This window comes from Cryptotermes secundus, unplaced genomic scaffold, assembly GCF_002891405.2.
Source record: "Cryptotermes secundus unplaced genomic scaffold, Csec_1.0 scaffold571, whole genome shotgun sequence".
Lineage (NCBI taxonomy): Eukaryota > Metazoa > Arthropoda > Insecta > Blattodea > Kalotermitidae > Cryptotermes > Cryptotermes secundus.
This window is the reverse complement of record NW_019731224.1, coordinates 225734-237170: the sequence shown is the minus strand read 5'-3', so window position 1 is coordinate 237170 and position 11437 is coordinate 225734. Positions and strand designations below refer to the sequence as shown.

At 39.4% G+C, this 11437-nt stretch overlaps 1 protein-coding gene across 3 annotated transcripts in view; it reads right to left on the bottom strand.

Annotated features, from left to right (window-relative positions):
- LOC111866543 (rapamycin-insensitive companion of mTOR) overlaps positions 1–11437 on the bottom strand; it is an 82383-nt gene that overhangs the window by 21134 nt on the left and 49812 nt on the right. For all 3 annotated transcript variants that reach the window (XM_023855587.2, XM_023855589.2, XM_023855588.2), the window contains exons 21-25: positions 9867–10108; positions 4399–4651; positions 2944–3062; positions 2246–2437; positions 617–796 (exon numbers count right to left, since the gene is read on the bottom strand). In XM_023855587.2, coding sequence (XP_023711355.1) covers positions 617–796; positions 2246–2437; positions 2944–3062; positions 4399–4651; positions 9867–10108 — 986 coding nt within the window. The remainder of the gene's footprint in view (positions 1–616; positions 797–2245; positions 2438–2943; positions 3063–4398; positions 4652–9866; positions 10109–11437) is intronic.

The window sequence follows — 11437 nt, the reverse complement described above, 5'->3', positions numbered from 1 at the left end:
AGCTCAGGGCAATATGATATTATAAACACCAGCACATATAAGTCTCTGGTGTTTATAGCTTCAGAGCAAAGAAAACACATCATTCATAACAGAAACAGCTCGCAATAGCCACAGGAACGTTGCTGCAAGACAGGCATATGTAACGACGACTTAGCGCTCTTAAACGCGTGTGTCATTAAATACAGTCCTCCTGACAACAGGCCAGTGAAAAATCTAACAATCTACAGCAAAACCATCAATTATTATGGGCGTTATAACATACGTGTGCAGCTGGACGAAACATACACGTCGAACCCCCCCAGACGATTTAAATCCCTGACGAAACATACACGTCGAACCACGGCAACGGGTTAATGATGCTGCCAGTAGTTCACATTATATGACACCAAACGATTGTATGATAATGGATAATGAATTGGAAAGGGTGTGGAACAGTCATGGTCTAATCTAAGGTACTATCCTGGAATTTACTTGGAGGACCTGAGGAAAGCCTTTCAAGTTGGTCAGTGTCCTGACCAATATTCAAGCTGGGCACTTCTCAATACAAGTCACAAGCATTACTACGTTATTTGGAAAAACTTGCTCAGTCAACTGACTGTGTCGGTATAAGCATCACCTGTTCTGTAGCGATGGTAGGAGCTGGCCGAAATCTTTCTATCCCTCAACCTGCAGCAGGCCAAGCAGTTAGTTGAACTATGGCGGTAGTCTGAAGCTACAGCAGCACTGTGATACGTCTTCATCTGACTTTCAAGATCTTCAGAATCTGAGCTGCAGCTGGTTTCAATATCTTCTTCCCCTGCAATATGTATTAAACACTAACTGAATCCCCAACACAGCTCAAACCCAATCTCTCAATGCTATATAGGGGATTAAATGTCAACCAATATGCTGGGAAGTAAAATTAAACTTATACTATACCTTTCAACTATAATTTTCATAATTGACCTTCACTTCCTACTATTATTTTTAAGGTGCAATGTGATTTCCTGCTTTACTTAAGAATGTATACAAGATACCTAAAAATGATACAAAACAGATAAAAATTGTAGACATCATTTGATTTTTTATTCTTGAATCCCTAAAAAAAGTTTGGACTCTATCTTCTAACCTGTTCAAGAGTTATTACTCTTTTAATTTCCACTAAATTTACATGTAATCTTATGGAAGTTCATCACCTCATACATTATAGTATATGAAAAACGTGTATAATTTTAGACTTTAGGGATAATGTTGCAAAATTACATTTACCTCCACTAGAAGAGAAATTAATAAAAACATATTGAAATCTTGACTTTTACTTGATTCGCAAGCTATTCACTGTAGAAATGCGGCAACATTAGAAAAAGTTACACAGTAGTGTAGCGAGGTTTCAGCAGTTTCTCTTCTGTTCTCTCCATTTTTCTACTGAGTGAGACTTTTCTCATATGTACTGTTAGTCACTCTTCTTCATTTCCAATTGTAAGTTGCTTCTGGCATCATGATGCGCAAAAACACAATGTAACAATGAGAAATGTAGCCATGAATAACCGACAACTGTATGACACGTCCATTAAAGTTTCAGTTGTGGCGCTGGCCCGCTCATGTGGGACCACTGAACTGAGCAAGGCAGCCAACTTATGGAAAACTACAGTGTTGATAAGTTTACTTATTCTCAGAGAGTATTTCAATAATCAAAATGAATAAAATTACATTCATGGTTTTCATAAATATGATAAATAACAAACAATTTATTTACATTAAATTGTGATTTAGTATTTTGTATAGAAAATAATTTAACTTAACAATTTTGTTGTCAGGTTTGATTCAGAAGTTTTATTACAATGAGTGACATATATGATAGAGCCATGCCATAGCTCAGGCAGTTAGTCGCTGGCTTCACACTGTGGTGGCTTGAGTTTGAGCCCAGGTCAGGTCATGTGAGATTTGTGGTGGACAAAATGGCACTAGAACAGGTTTTCTTCTGAGCATTTCAGTTACTCCTGCCAATGGCTGGGACCTACTTTAAGATACACTTCAATCATTTGTCTGCGGAATCTGAGGAAAACAACTAAAACTCATGACAGACAGTCTTTATGCACAGATTAAAATCTGGAAAATTCCAAATATGAAACTGCATTGCAAAATAAACTACAAAATTATGCAGCACTCAAATGAACAAGTATAATGACCTTGAAAACTGTCTAAAAATATTGCAGCCCTTCAGTGGCACTCCACCACCAGTACAGGCACAAGGAAAAACACAAACCTGCTTCCTGCAAATCCTCCATTTCTCCAACTGATGTAGATCTTCGTCTCTCTGAGTCTCCTCCCTGACAACTTCTGTCTTTCTGCTCTGCAGGTTTTGTTGGCTCTTCTCTTGGGTACAAACAGGCCAGCTCTCGTGGCAGACAGATCCCCATGTAACACTGCTGTGTGGAACTGCTTTCAGTTACAAGCCCTGGAATAAAATGAGGTATGTGTAAGATGAACAAAACTGAAAACCCACAAAAAAAAAAAAGACTCATACTAACAATGTGAATATTTAAACATCATATGTACTCATTTCAGCATACACATACTTCTTCATGATAGAAATCAATCAGCAGGTGGATCACAAGTGTCCACATCACATCAGGTTACTAGCTACCTTGACTGAAGTTTTCTTGGTTCTTCTCAGTCTTTCCATGCTAATTCTGGGACAGTACCTCAAAATATGCCATGACCAAAATGTTCCATATTCTTCTCAATTTGTTAGTCCCAACCTACCCTGTCATTTGATCCTGCATCTTCTGAGCTACTGACATCAGGAAATAAATACATGGAACAGCATATCTAACTCCGTGGAGCAAAGTTCTTCTTGAGAAGCTGGCAGTAGCTAGCTCAGCCTTCACACCTAGGAAATGATAACATGAAGCTGCAAAAGAAGTTATGAATCTAAGCTTTCCAGCTACAAAACTGGCTCACCTGAATGTCTGGCTGCTGCAAGGTTGGATCTACTGCCAATGTATGTTCGAGGTGCCAGAGAAATGGAACTTGCTCCACTTAGCAGCTGCGGAGGAAGACTTGCTTCAAACTCACACATGCTAAATGAAAAGGAAACTCAATTAATTTATCTGACATACTTCACTGTAACCCACTGTCTTGCTTGAAAAACAATGAAATCAATTCCTGCAATAAAACTGTCCCCAGATGCCCTATCAGCCAGGCAGCTATATATAAATACATAAAAGGTATGGTAAAGTTGTCCCTATGTGTATTTTTTTTATTGCTAGTGGGGTGGGATTAAGTCCCTTGTACTGCGGCCACTTCTGGCCCATTGTACCAGCCCCAGATGATAGGTGAGGGTGGAGCATTTGATGGAATGAAGATTGGCAGGGGAAACCGAAGTACTCGGAAAAAACCTGCCCCACCACCACTTTGTCCACCACAAATCCCACTTGACCAGACCCGGGATCGAACTCGGGCCACCACAGTGGGAAGCCAGCGACTAACTCCTTGAGCTATGGTGCAGCCCTGTCCCTGTATGTAACTAATTAAGAAGTATTTCATTAAGGCATATGAGGGAGTGGATGTACAGATCCACATTTTCTTCACTTCGGCACTAGCTGGAGCTGAGTGGTCAGCTTCATGCCCCAACCGCTTTACCCCAAGGGAAATAGCCCCCAGTACCCATTGGATAGGGGATCGGGTGAGCCCCAGAGCCAGTATGGGCAATGTGGAGAAGGAAAAATTGTTGACCCTACCAGGACTCAAAGTCTGACCCCTCGGTCATCCAGCCCATAGACAGTCGCTATATCAACTGCACTATCCTGGCACCTTACATATGTCAGATTATACCTTCTAACTCCAGCATTATGCATTACACTAGAATCTCAACCTTTGGATGCACAGTAACTGCAATGTGGCATCCAAAATTTACGACAATATTCCTATAAACAAGGACCTGTGTAAGTGACCACCATGTCACTACCTTCAAAAATAAAAGCATACCAATCAGTTTCACATGGAACTAAAATGTGGGAAGAATCACGAGTCACAGAAGATAAAAAGCCAGCCTGCTACCTCTTACTTACATCAGTCAGGCGAAGAATAATCCTCACCACCTACAAAATGGAGCACATTTCCATGACTGTTAAAAGTTAGGGGAAGGAAATTTGTTACACTTCAGCAGACAGTCATGTGGCTGCTGTAATACTAAAACTATTTAATTTCACTAGAAGACTAGCTCATTAAATGCAGTCACTGAAACAACCTGCCACGAGATGGGTTGTTTCCCTAAGATTTCTTTTCCTTACGACACCCCTTAATGTTGTTCTCCCACCTCTTTCTTGGTCTTCCAAGTGGGCATCTTCCACGACGTTTCAAACCAGCATACAAAATCTGTCCACTGTTATGTGATATAACATCATTATTACTTACCCTGGATGTGCATAGTGCCTATCCAGACTGTGCACTTTCAAAGCTCGGCTTGCACATGAGGAATGACTAGATGATGGGCTATGTCCATGTTCATCAAGTACAAGTAATTCCATGGCAGCGAGAGAGACGGTGTCAGAATACAAAGGCCGATGATACCGATGCAAATAACGTAATGTTGCATAGCCAAGCATATCCTGCTGGCTCAGACGACAGCTTGATGCATCAGGAGAAGTGAGACCTGACGTTATGCTACCTGTAATACACAATTTAACGTCTATTGAAACTAAATTTTAATTAAAATCCCCAGACCAAAATATATACCATCCTTTGGCTCTACATACCAATTCAGGTCCTGGCCATCTGTACTATTCCAATTTTATAAATTACATCTTAAAAGGGTCAATGACTTATTAAACAGAGAACAGGATCCTTACAAGATCTCTAAACATACAGAACACAGAAAAATGTGGACAATCATCCACATTCCAAGTAGATTTCGAATTTCTGATCTGGGTGTTAGAATGTTACATGACTATGCAAGCCTTAGACCCTACAACCACCAGGCTACTACCTTTAAACCTTGTTAACTATATCTACACTTACATACGACTCTGTGTGTGTGTGTGTGTGTGCGCGCGCGCGCGTGCGTGCGTTTTGGGAGCGTAGTTTTGAGAAGAAAAGAGGAGAGGGGAGAAGATGGAGGAAAGGAATCTTAGTTTACAAATTAGGCACTTCCTTCCTATGTCAAAGAATATGTATCAATATAAATTTAGTACAACCTCTTTATTAACCCTTTGACGTGGTCATTTAAATTCCGCGGCCGCGGCTCCTGCGGTAATATATTCAGCCGGCCATTTAAATTTTGCTCGAAAATGATTTATTCATCATTGTTCTTAAATTCTATGAGATAGGAACATGAAACTTTTACTAAAATGATCTAAAAAGGTGGTTTTATAACCTTACCTTATAATATGAGCAGCCGGTATCTCGGCAATGGAAGCAGTTTGTTTAGAATTTGAGCAGTGAATGGTACGCTTTGAAGCATGGAACTTTCACTAAAATGATCTTAAAAGATGGTTTTATAACCTTGCCTTATAATATGAGCGCCCTGTATCTCGGGAACGGAGTATGGTACGCATTGAAGCATTCTACTATACACAGCGCTGTCTCACTTCACCACACCAGTACTGCGTATCTCTCATTTGGCTCTCTTTTCCGTAAACCAAACATCTTCTGTGAGGCCTTGCATTCTTCCCCGTGGGGGGAATACAAGTGGAAATGTCTCTCCCTGAGTCGTATATTTTGCCAGATTAGCTGCAGTAAATTCAACCTTTGTGTTATCATAACAAGGGTTTGGTGCTTCTGCGTTTCAGATTCCAACCTTTTCGGCTGCCCCAGATGCCGTAGGGGTGACCACAGAATTCATGAAGTTATTCTAAGAACTGTCTGGTATATAGTGAACGAAAGCAGAGCTTAGCTGGCTCAAAAAAAATATTTATGGTCATCCCTCGAAACGACCACCAAGGTCAGTACGATAAAATGGCGTCAACTGGAGCGATAATGAGTACTTTTCCCTCCCCCACACACATCCGTATCGTCTCAGGGGGTGACCACAGTGTTCTGCCTTAAATTGTGGCGTTTTTCTAAGAAATGGGTGCTATGTACTGTGCGAAAGCAATCGATTTTACAAGAATAAAATTTTGGACAACCCTCTTCTAAGAATGCCATTTGAGTGTGTCAGTGTGGCCAGCTCGGGGCAATATCATATTACGAGTATAAACACATCACATCACGTCTCTCCTGTTTATAACTTCGTAGCAAAGAATAAACGACATTCATAGCGGTGAAACCGCTAGCAAGAGCCACAGGAACTTTGCTGCAAGACAGGCATATGTAACAATGACTTATCTCAGCTAAACTCGTTGGCTTATTATACTCTGTTCTTGTGACAACAGGCCAGCGAAAAATCTAACAATCTACAGCAAAACCATCAATTATTATGGGCGTTATAACATAGGTGTGCAGCTGGACGAAACATACACGACGAACCCCCCCAGACGATTTAAATCCCTGACGAAACATACACGACGAACCACGGCAACGGGTTAACAGTCACAACATAACAAATATCCAGATCAGTGCCCAGTATGGCTCTGCTACATTTTTCGGCTATCAATAGCCATCATCAGGCAAATACATGGTTAAACATACATACACCACTGAACTGTAGTACTATTAAACTGGATACAATACTATTAATCACATAAAACACTTGACGTAAAAAATACAGTACATCAGATTATATAAAACAAAAGTATAAAACAAGAATAAAATTTTACTTGATGTTTTATAACATCGAATCAGTCAGTTTTATAATTTCGTACATTCCCACGGACAAATTGCAATATTCTATATTTTTTCTTTTCGTATATAAGATTGTATAGGAGGTTCGTAATGTAGATGTAGTAAATGTTAATTGTTTAGTCGGTGCCTCACCTTACAAAGTACTGTCCGTACTGTATGGAACGTAAACAACGACTCTCTAGATGCAGATTGTATAAAATTTTATTTAGGTGTTGTTTTTTAGTATACCAAAATTTAATTTAATTTTTTATTCTTGTTATTTGCAAATTTTTGATGGCTTTTAGATCTCTAGCTTTGTTATGTGGATTTACTTTCATCTTTGTTAGTGCATATTTAGGTGTTAAGTTTTCAGCCAAGCATTTCTTATTAAAATATAATTTAGCATTGCAGTTCAATAGCTTTAGTTTAGTGTTCATGTAGTTATATATGCAGCTTGCTTGACTAGCATTTATAATTTTCATTTCATGCTTCCTGTTGTGTTACACGGTGTTGTGTTGTGACAGTTAATATAGAGGTTGTATACTGTAACACAACGGGATGCATGAAATGAAAATTATAAATTTAGATCATCCAAAAGAGTTGTATGTATATATGTGTGTGTGTAATGGGTGGACCACACAATCTGGCCCTTGCACTGCGACCTTCAATGATCTATTATGCTTCCCCTTTGGATTAACCCTTTATTAATCCTACACTTTGAATGAAATGTAGGACTTTATTTATGGGGGGCATCATAAAAGTCAACTAGTTCCATGAAGAACTGATCCAGGTAACAAAATCTTAAATAAGCTATGGCCTCACAGTCACATAGGATATGTGTGGCTGATTCTTGTAGGCACCTTTCACAAATTGGGTCCTCTGCCAGTCCCAGTTTGAAAAGGTGTCCTTTTAGGTTGCAGTGTCCAGTAAGTAATCCTACCGCCTATCTTAATTGATCTCTGTTTAATTTCAAGGTTCTTTGTTCTTCTGGCAGAGGGTCCTGATATAAATCCCTTTGCCTGTTGAGTCCAATTGTGGATTCCGAGTGTTTTTTGTGATTTCTATCTGTCCAGTCCCTGATTGCTTTCTTGGCAATCCCAAGCTGGTTCAGGTCCTATGAACGGATGTTCAGATCCTGTTACTGCCAGCTGATCTGCAGTTTCATTCCCAGCAATACTCTCCTACTGAGATGCCACAAGCTGGTTCAGGTCCTGTTCTTGCCAGCTGAACTACAGTTTTATTCCCAGCAATACTCTCCTACTGAGATGCCGCAAGCTGGTTCAGATCCTATGAACGGATGTTCAGATCATGTTCTTGCCAGCTGATCTGCAGTTTCATTCCCAGCAATACCCTCATGACCTGGCACCCATATTAGTTGAACTCTGTTATGTTACCCAATATGGATGCTTCAAGGCTGCACCACAGCTCAAGCAGTTAGTCGCTGGCTTCCCTCTGTGGTGGCCTGGGTTCGATTCCAGGTCTGGTCAAGTGGGATTTGTGGTGAGCAAAGTGGCGCTGTGGTGGGTTTTCTCTGAATATTTCAGTTTCCCCTGCCAATCTTCATTCGACCAAATTCTCCATCATCATAATCATGGGGGCAGGCTACAATAGGCCAATCAGTGACCAAAATGCTGAGTGGACCCAGTTGGACTCCAGCCCTCAATAAGCGAATTTAAAAAAAAAGGGGGGGGGGGCTGCTTCAACAGTGATAACTCCCTCATACTACCTTGTGGATGGGACTGTGGACAATTATCTGAAGCAGCATGTTCATCAACATTTTCTGCTTTATGTGGCCAAGAACTGAAGTAAACAAAGGGTCTACACTTATTTTTAAAACAACAAACCATACCTGTATGTATCTGATATCATTTGAACAGTAAGGATATCAGACATACCTGTTAACTGAACACAATTTATTGTATAACAATAAAGCAGAAGGCAAACTGTATAAAGTTGGAAAATTCTCCAGTTACCAATCAGAAAAATGAAATATCTGCAAGCATCTGCTACCATAAACACATTTTATCAAAAGACAAAGACAGAGGCTTTTTGGGGAGATACTTTTCATGTGTATGGCTGGTATTCCACTAAATGATGCTATATGAACTTCAGAGATTATTTAATATCAAATGTGGTGACAGGGCAAATAAATATGGAGAATCTGAAAGGGAATAAAAGTGTAGAATTTTTTATACAGCTCTAACCCAGTATTTGTCAGCAGTGACTGGGGAAAACAATACAAAACCCTGACTTGACAAAGCCAATGCTTTGTTCAAGATGTAAACTGTGTACAAGCTAGAAGCGCTACTGCCATGCCAGTTTGCTTCGTCATGTGTGGCGAATTTTGTGCAGGAAAAGTAAAAGAGGACTCACTGAGATGAATATAGATTAGTACACACATTACAGTAAAATGCACTATTCGATTTGATATAAGGCTGAGATAACTGAAATATGACAAAACAAGACAATCCAAATGGTATACTATGGCATAACACTTGGTCTCACAGTGAGGAAAGTGCAGGCCAATGAATGGGCAGTTATACAGAATGAAAATCCAGACTGGCACGCATACATAGGTTCAACAAATGACAAGGAAATTGTTTTGCAGTAGTGAAATTCTTCGAATGTCACAGAACACAACCTTTGGCAACAAATGTAAATAATGGTACAAATAATAACCATCACTAACAGATTCCTTCAAAAGGCACTACATTACAAGCCAGAAGGTCGCGGGTTCGATTCCCAATGAGATCATTTGATTGCTCAATCCTTCCAGCCACACTACAGCCTTGGGGTTCTCTCAGCCTGTAACAGAAATGAGCACCAGGAATTTTCCTGGGGGAAAAGGGCAGCCAGTGTGTAAGGCTGACAACTTCACTGCCATCTTTAAGCCAACTGTCTGGAAAGATGTGGAAGCCTCACCATCTCACAAACCTATGGGTCTCCATGGCCCGTGACAGGTACAACTTTACCCCCCCACCCCTTTTTAAAGTCTAGGTCAAGCAATAATCCACTATTTTTTCCATCTGTGTTACAGTCCGTGCACTGGCCACTGTTCTGTTCATGGAAAAGCCAAGGATTATGTCATAAATAATATACTTCCACGTAAAGGTCAATTTACTTACCATGGATGGATGACAATTTCCTGTAAGAAATTTGACTTCCCTTAGCTTCCTCAGCAACAGCCCCTGATTTAAGTGTGTTGAGAGAAGTTGAACTTTGAATTGGACTTAGTGTCTGCTCATGAGGCCCTCCATGCTTGCCTGTGGGTCCAAGTCCTCCTGAGTCACATGAACTCACACCACTTGAATCTGTACAGCTATTGCAGCGGCTCTTGCTTTCCTGTTCGCCCCTTGAAGAGTCCTTCCTAGTTTAACAAATGAGAAAACAAGTTCTAATTTAATGTATATATATGTTTATACATTTGTGTTCTGCATCAGGAAAAAACATTATAGATAATAAACAAGGAAAATGAGGGAACTGAATCTTGTAGCATGTTGCCATATGCATATATTAAAAAGAAATATATTTTAACATAAAGACTACTGAATAATATTCATATTTAGTCCTGCATCATCATCAGAAGCATCAAAGTTTGGATCTTTCAATCCATCTTGCGTTTCTATTACAATTTAACTTCAGGCATCAAATGTATCTTCTCCCTCTAAGTGTATAATCCATTAACTGTTATCTACTCAAACACCAAACAATTAATATACCTCCTAACAGCAGCAAATTGTAAATTTGAAAGAAATAATTCCTATGAAGTGGTGCAGAGACCATAGAACATAAAACACTGTCATATACATCAACAAACAACCAAAAGTAACTGAAGAATTGCTGTATTAAAAGTAACTAAGCCCCATCTATGGCCTCGGTAACAAGTGACTCATTCTCACTGTCCCCCTAATACTTAAAAAAAGGTTTACCAAGGGAGTGGATCATGTATTACCTACAGTATTTGATATATACACTACAATGAAACTTCTTGTAGCAGAAAATTCTACATAATAAGCCCAGTATGAGGTCCAAAGACAAGCTTTCAATGTTGTACAAGTTTGATGGTATATGGGTATTTGGTATGGTATTCCCACGCTATGTATCCTATATATAACACAACACCGTCGTCCCCAGACAATCTATGTAAAACCACCGCACAGTGTAGAACACACCATACATGCCAAAAGTGTATATGCCCAGAGAAGAAACATATGTCATATTTCAAGTTTTATATATAGGATACATAGCGTGGGAATACCATACCAAATACCGACATACCATCAAACTTGTACATCATTGAAAGCTTGTCTTTGGACCTCATAGACCGGGCTTATTACACAGAATTTTCTGCAACAAGACCCATGCAACATACACGCCCAATTCCACACTGTAGCAGGATATCCACGTAAGTAATATTTCAGTTGGCATACAGATCCCTAACCCCACATATATTAAATACCTTTTAATATACTTTTATATACTTCTAATATACCTTTAATGTGTTTTAATAATATTTCAACATTTTTATATATGTACACCTTTATTCTATCTTTTATCTTATTCTTATTTTTTATTTGTTATTCTTCATCATATATTTACTATTTTAACTATACACTAATTTGAGGCAGAGTATTTATGTTAATATTTACTATGACCTGTTGCACCGATAAGGATCCGTATTGGCATTTCAATAACT